The following is a 19,978-nucleotide window of genomic DNA, read 5'->3' as shown; positions in this document are numbered from 1 at the left end:
GTGCTAATCAGAGACTGAGGAACGCCTTTTATAGCGGAGCTCACGCAGTCCATTCTGCAATATCGCCAGAAAGCCACAGGAGGACAACTACCTACCGCCCCTAGACAAATGGTCTCACGGAGAGGGTAAACAAGACCCTCGCCGATATGTCTGCAATATACGTCGACGTAGAACACAAGAGGTAGGATGCCGTCCTTCCGTACGTAACGTTCGCTTATAACATGGCCGTGCCAGAAACAACGCAGATCACACCAAGCTCCCAAACTCTGCGTCGGCCTCGAATACCACGCCTATATTACTAGCCCGCGCGTAATACTGCCGGATCTTATCAGCATGGGCCAGCCTCTCAGCGCCCACAGTATCGACTACAATGTAACTGTCGGCCCGCGTTCTTTCTTCCACTTCGGTTGCAGTTTCTGACGCCCTCACTTTGGGTGACGAGGACCTGATCTCTCTGCCGAAAACTCTTTCTGGGTGTAGCAGAGGTTATACCTCTGTGTATACAGTTTCTGTATTTCACTGCTAGGCACTTTTACAACTTTTAAAGCCTTGCTTATCAGTTGTCGGAGCTCCTTTAGATACACCGCTGCTGGTTTGCTTAGCCCTATCAGAGGGGTTCACTCACCAGTCTATGATTTACGAAGAATTCTGAGGGTCCCATGTGGTGTGCGACCATACATAAGTTCGAATGGTGACTTCCAAGTGATGTCTTGCGCCACTTCGCGATAGGCCCGCAGCAAGCAAGGTACGTAGCGGTCCCAATCTGTTCCGTGCGTTCCGATTACCTGAGGCAGCATATCTTTGAAAGTACCGTTCCAGCATTCAACAATACCGTTACTTTGCGAGTGGTCAGGCGTCGGGAAACTCATTTTTACACCTAATCTATCCATCAGCTCCGAGTTTTTTTGGCGGTAAAATTTGCCCCTTGGTGGCTACATATTAGTTCTGGCGTTCCGGATCGAATAAACACGTCTATTAAAGCTTGACAAGTGGCCTTGGCTGTTAAGCCTCGCAGTGGAATCACTTCTGCCCATCGAGTACAAAGGTCCACTACACTTAAAGCATATTTATGGTCCCATGAAGAATCTGGCCCAAGGGGGCTATGCAGTCAAGGTTAGTTACCTCAAAAGGGGTCTGCGGTCTGTTCAGGGGCGTTATGGGCACCCAGTCAATCTTCAGCTTATGCTCATGAATTTGACACCCATGACAACACTGACAATGGCTCCTCAAATCAGGCGGCGATGATGGCCAAAAGAAGGCCCCTTTATTGCGTTTTTTTGTCTTTTTTTTCTGAGGAGGGACCACCGCAAGGACTATTGTGCGCTAACTCTAATACTTCGGGTCGGCGCGACTTCGGGACTACCAACTAGAGGCAGTTTTCCATCTAATTTCTCCCTGTGATAAAGCAATAGACCATCGATTACCATGCCTTGCAACCCCTCTTTCGCCTGGCGCCTAGCATCGGCCAGTAACTCATCTTCTGTCTGCTCTATCGCAAAAGAACTTTGTATGACTGGCCGAAGTTGCACGCTGTCGCCTATATTATCCGCCCCTACAGAATCCCGACTGTCCGATTGCTGCTGCTCCACAATTGACGTGGGATGAGTAACTCGCGGCTCTAATGCTTGTGCGCCCTCTTCTCTCTCTCCTTCATTTTCTAATGAGGTTTTTGCGCCACTCTCAGTGTCAGTCGCCTGGGGGTCTTGCTCAATGATTCCTCATATGCGCGCTGAACGGCCTTAGCACTACGGTTAGAGCATCCGGTCACCTTTTCTTGCTCCCTCCTGGGGGAATACTGTTCCGGTCCCAATTACTTTGCTTTAAAGTCTACAGCCAAATCATATTCCTGCTGATGATTCATTAGCTCTTGCCGGCAGTGATGAAGGCATATTCATCCGGAGTGAGTAAAACTGGTGCGCTGGTAGTTAGATAATCAGTTACTGCGCAGAGCAATGGCACACGCTGAGTAGTGCTCCCCGACGAGCACGGAAGACCCAGACGCACATACATTAGGTGCGCGGTGACACCCTGTCAAAGAGCACCAATTAGCTTTATTCTGTCGCTGCTCTGACCCAAATCTCACCCGATACCTCATTCGCTCTTATCACCATGATATCTGCACCTGAATCTATGCGCGCCACGCAAGGTTTTTCTCCCACTAAAATCCCTATTCTCGGCTCATACGTCAGTGGGTTGTTCCCAAAGGCGGTGTGTCGCGGAGGTGTGGCATCGCTCTTAACTGATCTCTCATTCTGGGGAGCTACGCGCAAAACTTCAGCTTTCTTGGCAATAGTGTCACGTGAAGTGTCACAATGTCTTTTAATGTGACCCCGTTGTCCACATCCAAAACGCACCACAGCATTAGGGCTGAAGCTCGACCCAGCGGCCTGTTTAACTCGCGGCCTATAATTACGATTTCCTGATGCAGTACCTCGGTAATTGCCTTGCTTGCTAGTGCCCAGGCTTTCTTCAAAATTTGCGGCTAACTCTGCCATGTCCTTGGCTTTCAACGAGCCCTTTACTTCCTGCTGGGTGACCATTGAGCGCACGTCACTTGGCATTCACTGCGTTAGCCTATTAGCCATCAGCATTTCCTGCAGACTGTCAAACGACAGCACCTCTCTACTTCTGATGTAGTACGTGAACAATGTCTCCAGGCGTGCCGCCACTTGGCGCCAAGAGACTCGTCTGCCTCCCTCTTGATTTGGAGAAAGATTCTGCAGTTCTCACTTGGAGTCATCCGCAGTTCCTTCAACACTCTAGATTTTAGGTCTGAGTAACGCATAACACTCGCGTCCGATTGATTGGCAACGAATGTGCGCATCTTGTCATTTAGGAAAGGTAATATAATCGTGCCCTGTATTTCCTCAGGTGCCCTCAATGCCTCAAAAAGAGCGTCCACGTTCTTGACCCAGGCGGGAATCATTGGCTCGTTAGTGGGCATGGGGGCAAGGATTGCTTTCAACTCTGTCGCGTATCGTGCCATTGCGATGTGCTGATTCCTTTTCTCCGGTTCATCTGACGAGGCATGCGACGACCTCATCTTCTCCAGCTCTAGCTTGAGTTTTAACGCCTCTATCTCATGCACCAATTCGCGGGTGCGATCCGACTCGTTCACACTGTCTCCTTCCGTCGCGTTTCTATCTGAATCTCCCATCTCCCAGAGTGTGCCTGAACGCAAGTGGATTCACATAAAGGGACACTGAGAGAGCATAAAATGAGCCTCACCTTGTCCTGATGCGTCGCCCGGTGCTGCTGTCAGCTGCGCCAGTCTTGTTTCCCAGGCTCGTCGTGACGTAGTTCTTCGGTGCTCCAAATGCTCCACCAGACCAGCCCTGGCGTTACCTTGCTCAGTCACGTCGACGTTACTTGCTCCCTTGCTCCTGATGCAGAACACCACAGCACCTCCTTTGTCACTCATTGAAGTCCTTTGGCTCTGCCCTCGTTCCTTGACGTTCAGCAGCTCTCGTCCCGCTCCGCTACTCTCTCGCAAAAGTTGTCTGGCAGGCTCGTACAGGATGCCAGTACTGTTTCTCACAGCGCACCAGCAGGTCCAAGTTGCAGCGAGCGTCGAGTCAGCTTCCCCGGACTTAAGCACCTTCCTCGCTGCGGGCTGTCCGATCCTTGGGAAGACTGCACCAGTTAATTTCCATTCCCTTTATCCTCAGGTAGCTTGCACACTAGTTAAGGAGGGAAGGTGCTTAAGATCCGAAGTCACCGCCCCTCGATGAATGAAGTGCACGGTGGCAGCACGAAGCAAGATCCTTTGTCCCATAAAGTGGCGCTTTATTCAAAGACCGAGGCATCTGTCGCAGTCCAAGCCCGAAACTTCGCTCTCTCCACACAACCAAACATCACTTTTTAAGCCCTCAGTTGCACAATGGAGTCGCAAACCAGCCAATCACACATACGAGTTCACATCCTTGTAACCAATAGCAGAACCACCTTCGTGCCGCACACGGCATTGGTGGAAACAGTGGCACACTTTACAACACGCCATGGGATAGAATTGCTCAAAGACACGTGTCATCTCCCTCTCTCCTATGTTAGGCTCCGAGTATCGGCCCTTGATGCCGTGTCCTTTTCTCCTGCAAGCGGCCGCCGCGCAAGCTACACGAATGTTTACATGAAACCACGGCTGACACACTGCGTGTCTGCCGCGCAGTGGGTTGCCCTGTCAGTACTGAGAAAACTCTGTCCCTCTTGCAGCTGTGGGCCGGTTCACTTAAAATTCAAGCACCATAATTGGGGCCAGATGCCGATCACACACAAAAGCATTCATCGGTTGTAGCCGGCTAAGTGGTGGTAAAGCTACCGCCGTTTCACAGGCATTTCTCAGGAGGCGCACGCAGATGGCAAACATTGACGCTGAATTGAACCGTCTGGGCAGTGTCGCGCCGCCCAATTCCCGTCACCGACACGGTCGGCGGGACATGTGGGAAGCGTATGGCTATTAGCGGTGGCGGTGACCTCAAGCACCCCCAACCTTTTGTCATCACACTCGTCTCCCCGAAGGCTTTCCTTCAGCTCGGACCGTCTGCCCTTTTGTTCCGAGCGAAGGTGCATATCTAATGCAACCTCTACGGAGCAGCGACAAATGCGATTTCTGTCCACGCGTGGGTGTTTCCCGCGTCCCCTCTTCGCGGAACCCACCTGTGTCCTTCGTTTCCGGTTTTTGGACGATACAGCAGCGTGTGGACTCGTCCTGCGCTTTGCTGTAATCGCTTAAACGGGGCCACACCACAACAGTAGGGTCAACTCCCTAACTTCAAGCTGTCTTATGCCAAACAAATTTCACTACATACTGAAGACGCAAGTAACTTCGGACAGGCTAAGGCGTCAGCTGGGATCGGCAAAAATTACGGACTGGAGCGCTTTTCGAGACGCATGCGATAGGAATCTCGCCGAGAACGGGATCCAATCGATAGAAGAGTGGGGGAAAATGCTCATCGAAAAACAGCGCAAGTACACCAAAGAAATCGCGCGAACGATGCAGACGCCCGAGGTAGACGCCAGACTGCTCAAGCTGTGGGAAGCTAGACGCGGGCTCACCAAGAGGTGGAAGAAACAAAAATACAACAGGAAGCTAAAGATAAAGATCGCAGAAGTCACAGCGAAAGCAGAGGAGTACGCGGCGCAATTGGCAAGGCAAAATTGGCAGCAATTCAGCGACTCCCTCAACGGAACTTTGAACACAGCGAGGACGTGGCATATCCTCAAGGCTCTCATAGATCCGACCAAGACCAAGGCAGAAAACAACAAAACCATCTACCGGTTCATCCACCAGTTCGAGGGACCAGACTCGGAACTCCTGGAGAAGGTACGCGTTAAATGCTTCGGGGACACAAACCCAGCAGCTTACGCAGAGCGCTACCGCGGAAGAGAAAACGTTAACCTGGACCGACCCATCACGCGAGAAGAGGTCTACGCAGCGATTCGAAACACAACCAGAAACACAGCCACGGGTGCAGACAAGATAAATAACGCACTCATCCGCAACCTCAGTGAAGAGTTAGTCGCAGAATTAACCGACTTTCTCAACAAACACTGGGAAGCTGAGACCGTTCCCGAGGAGTGGAAGCATGCGGAGGTAGTGATGATTCCTAAACCGGGCAAGAAACTGCAAATTGAGAACCTCAGGCCGATCTCGCTCACATCGTGCCTGGGAAAACTGTACGAACGAGTGGTGACGCTGAGACTACAACAGTACATGGAGGACAACGAATTGTATCCCCACAGCATGTTTGGATTCAGAGCAAAATTATCGACCCAAGACGTACTGCTTCAAATCAAAGAAGAAGTACTCGGGAACGTCCCCAGGAGTGGGGAGAATATAATAATGGCATTGGATATCAAGGGGGCTTTTGACAATGTAAGCCACGAAGCTATCCTCACGGGCATGAACGACCTGAACTGCGGGAGGAGAGTCTACGGCTACGTCAAAGCCTTCCTTTCAAACAGAACGGCAACGATTGGCCTCGGAGGGCTCCGATCAGAGAAGTTCCTTACTCCAAACAAAGGGACGCCTCAAGGGTCGGTCATCTCCCCCACGCTTTTCAACATAGCAATGATTGGCTTGGCAAAACAGTTAAATGAAATCGACGGCATACAACATGCCATGTATGCCGACGACATCACCATCTGGGTTAACACAGGCTCGCTCAGACAGAAAGAAGAGAAGTTACAAGAGGCAGCCACCTGCGTAGAGGACTACGTCAAAGCAAGAGGGCTAGCCTGCTCCACTGAGAAGTCCGAGCTGCTGAGAGTTTGGAGAGGAAAGCAAAACCGCACAGTCCCCACCAGCGACGAGTTAAAGCTCCACGTCTACCTCGAGGGGAAGCCGATACCGGAAAAGACGCTCATCAGAATCCTGGGGATGTGGATACAGTCAAACCAACGCTGCACCCACACGCTCGCCCTACTCAAGGCATCCACCCTACAAGTGGCCCGCATGATCACGCGCATCTCACACAGACGCCACGACATGCGAGAGGAGGACACACTCAAGCTGGTCAGAAGCTTGGTCGTCAGCCGAGTGGCATACACCCTTCCATACTACAATCCCATCAAGAGTGAGGTACAACAGGCGGACGCGATTCTACGCAAAGCCTACAAAACCGCACTCCACCTTCCCCACAACACCTCAACCGAAAAGCTCCTAGCCTTAGGACTACACAACACCTTCGACGAATTGAAAGAGGCGCAACTAGTCTCCCAACAACGCAGACTACAGCAGACCCCATCTGGCAGGGAGCTCCTGAAGAAACTAGGCTGCGCCGATCAACTTCAAGAGATACAGAGGACCGAAACAATTCCGGACGAGTATCGCAACACACTGAAAGTAGCACCCATACCCCGGAACATGGATCCCAACCTACACAAAGCGCGCAGGGAAGCGTGGGCTGAGTACCTACAAAAGACACTAGCACCCCAAGAAACGACAGTATACGTGGACGCATCCACGTACGCCAGAGCAGCGGGGCAGAGCGACAGCAACGCGGTAGCAACAGTGATTGATTCGAACCTACGCGAGATCACCAGCGCATCACTACAAGGCTGTACGATAGTCGAGGCTGAAGAAGCGGCCGTCGCTCTAGCGGCAGCGGAGGGATATCGGTCTAAACGGTCTCTAACAATCCTTACAGACTCGCAAACAGCGTGCCGCAACTACCTACGCGGCAGAATAGGGCACGGAGCGCTCCGCATACTCCGCTCCGGAGACCCCATAACAGAACGACAAACAAAAGAATAACCAATTAGGCATACGATAGTATGGACGCGGGGACACACGGGAGTGGCAGGGAACCAAGAGGCGGACAGGATAGCTCGAGGGTACACTTATTACCGAGCATCCAACATAGGCGACCTCGAGGAGACCGAACCTGTACCCCAAGACTATTCGGCGATACTAAATTACTACAAGGGCTGCAGAAAGCGGTATCCACCACCGCACAACTCCCTTAGCAGAGAGGACTCTGTCGCGTGGAGGCAGCTACAAACGGGCTCGTACCCTAACCTAAACGTACTCAGCAAAATTTATCCCACACAATACAATGACAAATGCCCCTGGTGCCACGAAACACCCACGCTGTATCACATAACGTGGGCATGCCAGAAGATAGACGTGGTACCCGTTATACCAAACCCGAGTGCGGAGCAATGGGAGGGAGTGCTCTCCAGCGATCGCCAGGTCGACCAAGAAGGTCTGATTCGGCGAGCACAACTGGCAGCAGCATCCAGCGGAGCCCTGGACTAAGGGCAACCGACCGTTGTGCTAGAAGATGGACGATTCCATCTGAGGACCGCAGAAGACCAGTGAATCTAGAGCTGATAAAGTTTTTCACTCACACTTTCACTCACTTGGTACCTAACAGAGCTCTGTAACTTTTCACAGGAAATAGGCGAAATACCTGATGATTGCGTCTGGCGCGTGTAGTTCTCATATACAAAAAGGGCAGCCGTCTTCTGCCTTCTAAGTACTGCCCTGTTTGAATGACCAGTGAATGCTATAGGATGTTAGAGCATGTCATTGCTAAAGGCATACAAGACTTCCTCACCGAACATAAGGCGTCGGTTCATCAGCACTGATTTAGAAAAGGTATGCCTACAGTTGCATAGCTGGTACCTACATTGTATAATTTGGTTAGTGTTCTTGACATGGACTGGACTGGACATGCGGCATATGTACTGTTTATGAACTTTTGTAACGCATTTGAACAAGTACGGCATGTAAAATTATTATATAAGTTAGAGAGCATTGGGCTTCCAATCTGTGTTGTTGGGCGGATTTTCGCGTACCCTAATCATAGCTCAGAGTTTGTACAAGTGCAAAATTTTTCTTCCAGTGTTATCCCAGTTACCTACGGGGTTCCACAGGGTACTGCGTTAGGGCCATGGTTGTTTTTGGTTTATATAAATGATTTAACGGAGGTAATACCAAAGTTGTCTCAATCAGATTATTTGCTGATGATTGTGTGGTTTTTAAAACAATCTCGAATGCAAATGACCACGCTTTTTTACAAGCAACTGTTCTGGCAATTCACGTCGGCTGCGAGAACTGAGGCATGGAACTGAATAGGGAAAAACTGTGCTTCTACATGTAACAAGGAAAAAAATGTCTGAGTACCTTCACTTACCACATTAACGGCAGGACTATAAAGGAGGTTGTTAAATATAAGTACCTAGGGGTAACTCTTACCACTAATCTTCCATGGGGTGTTAACATTTCACATCTCTATGTGTCAGCTTTTCAAAAGCTGTTTTATTAAGATGAAACTTAGAAATGCTCCTGTAAGTGTTCGGCTTCTAGCTCATAATGCATGTGTTTGGTCAAAGTTAGAGTGCGCGTCTGCTCTGTGAGACCCATACGAGCGTATGTTAAGAAAGATATAATAAAACTTGAGGGTGTTCAAAGAAAGGCTGTATGGTTTGTATTCGGAAAATATAGAAGGATGGATTCTCCATCCTCATTGGCGAAACCTAAGATTAGATTACAACATTGGAGATACGTAGAACATAAACCGACTTTTGTTTCTTTACAATTTTCTGTCCGGAAAAATTGACCTATCTGAACCCTGTTACGCTCAACCTGCTGCTACTATATAGAAAACAAGGCACACAGCGGAACCTTCACGAGGACTATCTTTTGCGAAAACTTTCTACAATTACATTTTTCCCTAGAACTGTGAAAGAGTGCAATGAGTTGCCAACAAGTGTTATCAAGGCCAAAGACTTTTCAGCAGAACTGGAACGTTCATTTTGTGAGGTATATATACTTGCAGTTGTGTAATGTTACGTATTTTCTGCTGGTTTTAGTTCTGTTCTGTCTGCTTTGGTTCTTGTTAATTTTTTGTTGAAAATTGCTTCTCCGTTGGGTTAGCGTTGTTACTTTTGCTCCTTTTGCTTGGATTAGAGTTTATTGCTGTTATTTATTGTTTGTCATTCCGAAAACACCCTTCTGTTAGGGCCACACTATGGGCCTGCAGTATGGTTATATAAAAGAAAATATTGCACATCACAGGAAACACAGCTCTTCAACGTCATTCGTTCTAGTAGCGCCATTTAAAAATGAATTTGTGTAGCGTGCGTTTAAAAATTTTAACATATGCACAATCCAAGGCGGTAAGTTATTGATACTCGAGATAGACGAAACCTTAGCGAAGAAAAAGAAAGAGAATACGACCACATTTCATACACCCCTACGACGATATATATTTCATAATTAGCCCTGAATTTTTTTTCGTAATATCCAACGCTTCTTATATCTTCGGCAGCGGCGTCACTCTTAAAAAATACCTCCTATTATTATAGTTACCAAGCAGCCCGTGTTTCCATGCACTTTCTTTTTTTCCCTCTATCTCCGTGCATAGCGACAAGCAGCTGTAAACCAGCGCGTCTTATTTGCTGAGAGTTTCAGGACAGGGAGCTGACAACCATTATTCAAAAGAAGAGGGCTTTACAGAACGATAGCGCGTTCCGTACTTGCTATAAAACAGGGCTTGTCGTCCTTGTGAGGTTACTCGTGCCTACGTACCCGCATGGAAACATGCTGCATTTCGTAAATTTAATGGGTATCGGCGTTTTGATTATAGGAACGACTCTGATGCAAGTGGCTCCTGGTAAACAACAGTGGTCGAAAACAAAACAAAGCTTCGACGTTTGCGAGGAAAGAGTTGGTAAGCTGTTCTCTCTCTGTCGCTATAATTGCGATATGTTATGCTAGTTCTGTCGGTGTACACATTACTAGGAAAAACAAATGCGCTAATTCGAGAGTCAAAGCCTACTTTGAAAAATATTTCTGGCTGTACACCAGATAAATCTCTATGACAGTCTATTACCAAATAATCTGCAGAGTCGGGAGAGCATACATTCAAAGAAACGGAACTATGTTACCTCCAAGGTTAAGGTTTATACCTACACTAATTCCCATAAATACCATCAATAAACTCAAATTTCATGCGTTGCAAGGATTTGTAGGATATTTGTAATTTAAATTAAGATCTAAACAGTATTGACTGCTAGAAAACTTTTTGATTTATATACAGAATAGTTTACTAATATGGAAAGAGACGCTATTAAAAAATTTTATAGCAATGCTTGCTGTACCGTAATTCTTATGTGCAAATACTGGATTTCTGGAACGCTGCCTGTTAAATCGCGTAATGCGGAAAATGATCACCTGTTAATGTGGTGCATCAGTGTAATTACTACATTATTTATGTGAGCTGAGAAGATCTCGTGCTCAGCAATTATTAGAGTAGTTTATAGCGCTGTATCTGATTGTGTTGATTATCGATTGAACATGTAAAAGACGCGTGGTAATATTTCTCCCCAAAATATGCATCGTCCCGATGCGAAACCACGATTGCGTTTGATTACTAAAACGACAAGTAGAGAAGAGAAAAATCTAAAGCACGGAAAAATGCACATAAGTAGCGTCCATACGAGATTGCAGAATAGGTGGTTATCGTGAGTAATAGGGCTTCTTCCGAACAACATGCACGATTCTAGGCACATGCTTCAAGGGACACTAAAGCGAAATAATAAATTAGTTTAGACTAATGTAGCATTGTTTGAGAACCCTGCAGGCAGTCATTTTAAAAAGATAGCTTGATTATTAGATGGGAAAATGAAGGTCCAAATATCAGTATTTGAATTTTGTGCCGAAAACCCAGCGCCGGTACGTCAGCGTGACGTCAGGGATTCCAAAGTATGTTTTCGAATTTGGGCCGCGTTGGCTGAATAAAGGTTCCCAAAACTTGCCATGTTTAATATTTGGTTCCTTTAGAACACAATGTAGTCAATCTGTGCCGCTATATGTAATTAGTAGGCCCTAGAAGATGCCATCAATATCCAAGACGTCACAGCCCCCAGATGCGGGAACTTAAGTAGGCGTCGCCACCCGTATTTCGTTCTTGCGCCTTTTCTGGCTTACCAAACGTCTTATCGTTGTAAGAGTGGTGTTTCTGGTGTAGTAGAACGGTATTTTACTGGTGTAGAAGAAATCATTTTTCACTTTAGTGTCCCTTTAAGACAGGAGCGCCGCGGAAAGTCTGCTCGGATAACTCTGCAGTTCACAACGTTTAGACATCGTAAAACTACGTATGAGCCAAAGTAGGGACGTAGGAGTACTTCAGATAGGCCTCGTTGACGTATCGGGCTCCACAGCCGGACCTTATCACCAGGGTTGTACATTATCTCTCTGTGACGAGCGTTCTAACCACCTGGCATCACAGTGTTCTCGCAAGCTGACGAGCTTCTTCCACACGTTCGGTGGAGGAGTCAGCCTCCGGAAAAACAGTTGTGCACGGGTTAGGTAATAGCATTGCGTTCACCGTTGTGGTACGAGGGGTGATCAACAAGTTTTGCAACTCGCATATCAGGAAAGGTGCCAGACAAACCTTTAAAAAATATTTTTCAACAAGATCTCCCATCACACTAGTGCACTTCTCCCATTTTCCTGGAAGCCTTTTGATAACGTGGAAAAAAAACGTTCTTCCTGGTTGCCAAGCCAATCCTCTGCGCCAGTTTGCATCGAGCTAGTCATTACACCTCGTTCCTTTGAGCTACTTCTTCAAATTCGGAAATAAATGAAAGTCACTCCGGGTCAGGTCGGGAATGTAGGGTCGGTGGTGCAGCTGTTCGAAACCAATCTCTTGAATGGCAGCCTGGGCATCACGAGACCTGTGAACCGTGGCGTTGCTGTGCAGGTGGAGGACATCCCTTGTCACTAATCCTCAGCGTTTTTCATCGACGGCTTTAGTAGTTTTGGAAGAACGGTGGTGTAGTATTCGCCTGTAACTGTCCTACTGTTTTCAACATACTCAATGAGCAGGATCTCCTTTGCGTCCTACAAAAGTGTCGCCCCGCGTTTCTCCTCAGCATTATGCCTTGGCATTTTTCAGGGGAGAGAACCCCGAATACCTTCTCTACATAGACTGTTGTTTTGTTTCTGGGTCCGACTGATACAGCCACGTCTCATCCCTAGTCAGAAGGCGGGAGAGAAAAACTTCTAGGTCGCTTCAATAGAGGTACAGAAGCTCCCTCTATGAATGCACGTGGTGGTGCAGATCCTGCGCTGAGAGTTTCCGTGGCATCCTTCGCTGCTGGACCTTCGCCACACCGAAAACATCGCAGATGATAGTGAAAACACTGCCATAAGAAATGTTCAATTCTCCAACAATTCCGGGTACTTTGATTCGGCGATTATTCATGATAAAGCTCTTTGCTGAGGCTCAATGGTCCCAATGAGTTGAAGTGGCCGGCCGCCCTAACTTTTGGTCGTCTTCTACGTGCACACGGCATCATTTAAACTCATTGAGCCACCAAGTCACTTTAGCATATGAGGGACGTTCACTGCTATGCATATTCACCACCCTATTGCGGATTTCCTTGGCGGAACTTCCTTCTTTGCACAATAATCTGATAACGCTCCTGCACTCGAGATTGAAATCGTGGGAGGGCGCCATGTTTGAGTAACTGCTTTATATCAGGTAACAAACTGGAAGGTTTGATATTCAGGCATTGCTATGCTGCAGCGATTGGCCTAAACAAAAGGTAGCGAGAGATCACTGTCACATATTTGGTTATAGCCAAGTTGCGAAATTTTTTGATCTGTCGTAACTTCGCATCCGTACAGTAAGTGACATGGACTGAATCATGTGGTTTTCTGAAGCGCAGTATTATTAGTGACTGTTATGTAAGTACGCATATTATCCCAGTTCATGTGGTCATGGGCGGCATACATGGACAACATGTAAGCAAATGTCTTGTATAAGCACTCGCTTAGGTCACTCGTTTGCGGATGGCACGCAGTATCTTTTCGTTGTGCAGTGCCACTTCCTTGCATACCTTCGTACAGAAGCTTTGCTATAAAGGCTGCGCCACGATCCGGGAGGACTATGGCTGGCATACCGTGTTAAAGAACAAAGTTGTAAACGAAGAATAGCGCAATGTCGTAGGTGGTGGCTTGCTTAACTGCCTTGGCTTTGCCGTGCCAGGTAACATAGTCGGTGGAGACCAGAATACATCAGTGGGCCGCAGGCGCACTGGGGTCAAAGTGGGTCAGTGCTGGAGGGGACGTGAAGAGCCGGCGGGGCCTTGTAAATGAGTCGTCACACTAGAATCAATAGCTGAGAGGTCAGACTTGTCAGTAAGAATCTGCATCAAGGGTACGATGAGCGTGGCGAAAAATGCCGGAAAAAGGAAGCTAACCCGATGAAGCTCCGCACTTCCTATGGTGTTGTGGGCACAGGGTACTCAGCAACGGTGCAAAGTTTGGCAGTATCTGGCAGAATTTCCTCTTTCAAGAGGATATTCGTGGCCTAGGCTGGGGGGTAATCTTACGAGCACCAAGATGACACTTCTTTTCCAACTCAGCTTTAACGAGACACACAAGAGCTTGCTCAAGGCGGGCGAGACGCGATTCCAAATCCGTAGGAAAGACCACAATTTCGTCCAAGTAGCAAAGACATGTGTGCCATTTAAGACCCATGGGAATTGCGTCCATCAGTCTCTCGAAAGTGGCAGGCGCGTTGGAAATGCCGAAATGCATTACACTCAACTCGTTTAATCAATCGGGAGTTACAAAAGCCGTTTTTAGACGGTCAGCTTCATCCACCGGCACTTGCCAGTAGCCGGAGCGCAGATCCAGCGAAAAGAATAACTGAGCTCCTAGCAGGCAATCGAGGGCGCCATCGAACCGCTGTACAGGATTGACATCCTTGCCGGTAATCTTGTTCATCGAGTGGTAGTCAACGCAAAATCAGATTGAGCCATCCTTTTTCCGCACCAGCACGATTGCAGACGCCCAAGGACCATGGGAGGCCTGGATTACACCTCGTTTCAGCATTTCGTCAACGTGTTCGTCAACGACACGGCGTTGGGTTGCGGAAACACGGTATGGACGCTGGCGCAGCGGCGCACTGTGACCGGCGTCAATACGGTGAATAACTACTGACGTGCGCCCCAAGGAAGGTTGGCCGAGGTCGAAAGATGCACGGAAACGTTCGAGAAGTTCAACAACTTGACCGCGTTGAGCTAGCGTAATCGCGTCATCGACGGTATGCAAGAAAACATCTCGGGAATGTGAGGCTGGTACGTCGGCAGAAGTGACGACACCGATAGGCAGTGGTGCTTTATCGGAAAGTAGGCCACATTGAAGAATGACGTGAAAAGAGTCGAGATGCCCCGCACATTGGTCGCGTAATAAAACTTAAGGGCAGGAAAATGGATAGCTCGCAAAAGTTGTAGCGAAACCATCCGGCAGTGACACGACGGCAAACGGGAATTGAATTTCCTGCCTACGCGCACATTTTTCAGAAGGTGTAAAAAGCGCAGCGGCAGTCGTGGCGAGGACATAGTCACAAGCGACGGGCGCCAGCGAGGTAGGGAAAGAAGAGATAATGAGTGTGAGTGCCAGTGGTCGACAACTACTTTAGCAGAATAGTTCGGGAGATCGATGGTAGTGTCACCGAAGGAGACAGAACCAGTTGCGCACGAGCGCGGTCGACCACTGCATGATGCGCGCAAAAACATCTCAACAGAAAATAACGCCATACGAAACACGCCCCCATAGTACGATGAATTCAACAAAATAAGACATCCTGAATAATAACACAAGCTCTACATGCGGCCGAAGGCTTCATTTGCTGCGAGCTTGCCATGGGTAATGAAAGCTCGGAAGGAGGAATCGTCACTTTTTGAATTTTCGCCAAAGGTCTTCACTTATGACAGAAATGGTAGTCCCTGTATCGACAAGAGAGGTTGCCTCGACGCTTTGCACAAAAATTACGTTTACGTCGCGAGGCGAGAGATGAGGCCTTGAAAATTTCGCAACGACGCAGTTCTTGCTTTGGAAACTGCGGCTGTCAGTTTTCCTCCTGACGAGAGCTGGAATGGTAAAGAATGGCGAGAAGAAGGAGACGGGCGTGAGCTGAACGCGAGGCGACCAGAATACGATCCCGAGGTATCAGTGATAGAAAAGTGCGAAAGTTGTTGAGGAAGGTCGCCGGGATTCGACGCTTCATGACGAAAATAAATTCCACGTTGATGACAGAAACGGGCAACGTGTCCCGGAATAACGTATAAGAAACAGATTGGGCGGTTATTCGGAGTACATCAGGGGTTAATTGAACGCCCGGAAGGCGACCATGGTAGATGAACTGGGCGTGCTGGGTGGGAGGATACGGAACGAATAACAAGAAAGGCACGCGCCTCTGCAATTGCATCCAGAATGCGTGCCTTACGCTAGCCACAAACACAATCACCCGTTCTAGAGATGACAGGAGCACGCAGTATAACACATTTCCGAACATGACGCTCACAAAGCATATAACGGAAGTGACGTGGCAGAACACCATCACTAACTTAAGTAGGGACCACTGCATAATAGCAACTACTATAATTGGTCAAAAACCTTAGAGGAGGAGGCAGGAAACCGGTCAAAATTACGGACTGGGACAAATTCAGACAACTCAGAGATCAAAACGCAGGCAATGAGATAATCAATCTAGAGGAATGGATCAGAGATCTCGTCGATGATGTTAAAGCAGTAACCAAATCAATCCCATCCTCGGAGACACCACAGTCTGTGTACAGTCGGCTGAAACACATGTGTGAAGCATGCAGCAGTCTGCAAAGAAGGTCGCAAATGCAGAAACTCAACTGTCCATCGTGCCTTAAAATGGCAAAATTATCCAAAGAGATAAAAGATTATTCACAACAGCTTGACAGGCAACACTGGGGCCAAGTCTGCGACCAAACAATTGGCAAACTTGGACTTAAGGATACTTGGCGCCTCCCCAGACACCATGCTGGATCCCAAAAACAACCAAATAGCGCACAGTAAAACATCGTTAGACTAGTACATAAGCAAGCACTCACAAATAAAGAACTCGTAGAGGAACTCTAACAGAGATATGTAGACACATCAAAGTCTCTCTGCCGAGCTACACGGCAACCCCAAACCACAAACGGGATTAAGAGATCCAAGAGAGAGAAGTTCGAGCTACGCTTCAAAGACTCCGGACATCCTCGGCCCTAGGTGCGGACGGGATTACAAACAAATCAGAGGAGAACTCTCATCCTTGAGGCGTGCAAAGATCGTCTTCATCCCGAAATCAGGAAAGAGGCTCGACTTTCAGAACATCATGCCCATATCTCTCCCTTCCTGGTTAGGCAGGGTACTAAAGCATGTAAGTCTGAGCGGGCTGAAGAGCCACATGGATGAGAGGAATTAAATCATCGGCCCTGGCTACGGACGGGATTACGGACAAATCAGAGGGAAACTCTCATCGTGGAGGCTTGCAAAGAACGTCTTCATCCCCACTCCGGGCAAGAAGCTTGACTTTCAGAACATCATCCCCAAATCTCTCACTTTCTGCTTAGTCAGAACACTAAAGCACGTAAGTATAAGCATGCTGCAGAGCCACATAGGTGACAGTAATTATTTCCCGCACACCAATATAATCTTTAGAGGAAATGTTTCAACACATCATGCTACGACTCTCAGAAGACGTTTTACATCCTATTCACGGGAAAGAACTAGAGCTGTGATAGCCCTGCATCTAAAAAAAGCCCTTGACAACATAAAGCATGAATCAATTAGGCTTGTATTGGAGAACTTCAATATCGAACACAAACAACTACATCAAAGCCTTCCTCGCCGATACGCCTGCCGAACTCTAAATAGGCTCTGTCGCATCTTCCGCATTGCAACTTGGCAACAAAGGAACTCCACAGGGATCAGTAGTTTGACTTTCCTGTTTAATGATGTCTTATATCGATAGCTACCGCAATTAGCATAATCTCTAGTTTAAGGCACTCAATATACGCTCACGCTATCACCTTATAGGTTAATCCCGAAGCGATAGTTATAAGAGGGAACACTATAAGGAGGAACAGCCAGAGGGCTATATCCAATTAATCAAATAAGCCTCTCACGCTCCTCCCAACAGTCAGAACTTCTCGCTATAAGGACTCAACCACAAGCAAGAACACATCACCACGACATCAAGGTGATGGTACATGGGACATACGTACAAGTGCGGACGCTTAAATTACTCGGGATGCACGTACAAAACAACAGAATGAATGCGGTCATACTGAGCAAAATCATATGGTTTGTTTGGCAAACAAACTGCCTAATTAAGGACTAGCAAACAAACATTAAGACACAAAGGAAGCGGATCTCTCGCAACTTCTCCGAGACTTGGCCCTGAGCCGTATAATATATTCACTAGCTTACGTGCACCACTACCCGGCTGAAAAAGAGAAAATCGAATGCCTAATTTGGCAACCATACAAATAAGCCCTTCTTCTTCGTTGTACACGGATAATGAGAAGCTCCTAGAATGGGGAATCCACAATAGGGGAGCTGGCGCCGGCACATAGATTATTCCAACTGTAGTGGCTATCGAAAACTGAAGTGACAAGACACATACTGGAGGATCTGAGGATCCGATATAAATCCACACACGCGCCCCTATGTAAGGTTCCACTAATATCTCACTGAAATTTAAGGATAGACCCAATACCAAAAACATGCATCCTCAATATCACAAGAACAGAAGGAGAGCGAGAGGTAAAGCTGTACCTAAACACTACTCGGGCCTGCAGGTAACACTCCACGTCGACGTTGCGGAATACCCAAGTCCAGATGCCTTCCCTATAGACAGTCTACAATCGTGGATAGGCCCCCTCTGAAGCAACAGTTGCATGCATGCAGAAGAAGCCCAATAGGCAGCTATAGCTCTGGCTATAAAATGGCACAACCACGAAAATGATATTTAGTGACTCTGAAACTGCAGTTAGAAACTTTGTAAATAACAAATTCTACAAACCAGCACTGCAAACTCCAAAGAAATACCCACCACCTGATCGCCAGATTCAAACAATCTGGGTCCCTCAACATTCCTCGGACCCAGGAAATCAGGCTTCCCGCAATAATGGCTGTGGATTCGTGGGAGGCCTCGATCTGTTTTCAGCGAGGGATCACATGGTGAGGTTCCACAATATCACTATGTACTACCGTAAACGTAGACAAAAATACCCGCCCCCGCATAAATCAATGGATGCACTGCAACAGGTTACCTGGAGACCGTTGCGGATTGGCTCCTTTGTGAAGCCTTACAAGTATTCACTAATATACCATGGTTTCTTGTCACCTAGATGCAAAAGCTGCGACGTCAGTAAGGCGGACCTGACACCTATATAGAGCGACTGCCCCGCGCTAAAGCCTAGGGCGAAACTACAACTTCATACCACTTCGGACTGGGAGTTAGCAATGTCCTGTTAGGATCCCGCAGTTCAATTGCCGATCGTACACTGTGCTTTGGAGATCACAGAAATTCAAGCGCTTACGGCCACTTCAGCCAGACCGCCGGAAGAAATAACCCAGTAATTCACATATTTCTAAGATCTGACCAAAATAACGTTTTGCCTAGTCCATCTGGGAAACTTAAGCGCGCATTGCGGAGCTCCCCATACGTATTGTCAATTTGGTGGTATGGCACCTACTTTATTGCACACTGACGGTAACGGCGAATGAATTGGTGCCGTGCTGTTGCAGCGCGACCACGCTTTTCGGTGAAAGTCACTACATATGCAAACCGCGTTTTGACTTCCGCGGAAAAATACAGTCACCAAACAGGAGTACCTGGCTGTTGCATCGTCAGTGCAGAAATTTTGCCTGTACATCCACGGTGGACATTTCAATTTTGTTACCGATGATAACGCCTTACGTTGGTTGTCAGCGATCAAAAGCTTTCCGGACGCTTTGGCATCTGGATCCTCAGATTACAAGATTATCGCTCCGTTGTCGTTTTTAAATCCCTAAAGATGTACCAAGACACGAACACACTTTCCCGATGCCCACTACCGCCATTTTTCAGTCACGTTATCGCATCTTGTCAACTTGGCCGTGGAGACGTTGCATCTTCAGTGTTACTTATTACTTCCCAGACCCAGTTGTCATCCAGCCGCCCTTCTGTGTTTTCCCCTAACCAATGCACTGATCCTTAATGTCACGGCCTCATAGATCATCTTATTGGTGTTTTTAGTCCACCTAACACCAGGATTCGAATACAGCTCTAAGGATACATCTGAGGATCCAGATGCCAAAGCTCTTCAAATTAGAGAACGGTGTTTTCTACAGCAACATTTCTCACCCCGAGGCGCATCCATGACTTCCTGTCCGTCAGTACTTTATTCATGTGAAATTTTCCATGCTTCTCATAACGACCAGACATCGGGCCGCTTGGGCTACAACCACAAAACCCAAAAGCGAATACGCAGGCGATTTTGTCTCCCAGATATTTCAACCAGCGCAACTCACTCCAATTCTCCGGGGTTGCAACATCGTGCACATGACAACCTCCGGCTACCAGCACAATGCCAATGGCCTGAGGCAGCGACTTCATCACGCGCTCAGTGATATGCTGTTCATGCATATCAATGCTGAGCATCGTAACTGAGAGGC

General features: G+C 47.8%; 1 protein-coding gene across 1 annotated transcript in view; it reads left to right on the top strand.

Moving 5' to 3' along the window:
• Nucleotides 1–10,009: 10,009 nt before the first annotated feature.
• The window catches only part of LOC142571191 (uncharacterized), an 81,498-nt gene continuing 71,529 nt past the window's right edge, over nt 10,010–19,978 (top strand). Inside the window, exon 1 of the mRNA XM_075679460.1 lies at nt 10,010–10,175. Coding sequence (XP_075535575.1) covers nt 10,046–10,175 — 130 coding nt within the window. The 5' untranslated portion in view covers nt 10,010–10,045. The remainder of the gene's footprint in view (nt 10,176–19,978) is intronic.

The sequence above is a fragment of the Dermacentor variabilis genome, chromosome 2 (assembly GCF_050947875.1).
Source record: "Dermacentor variabilis isolate Ectoservices chromosome 2, ASM5094787v1, whole genome shotgun sequence".
NCBI classification, from domain to species: domain Eukaryota; kingdom Metazoa; phylum Arthropoda; class Arachnida; order Ixodida; family Ixodidae; genus Dermacentor; species Dermacentor variabilis.
Note: the sequence above shows the minus strand (reverse complement) of the source record. Positions and strands in the feature narration are given on the sequence as shown.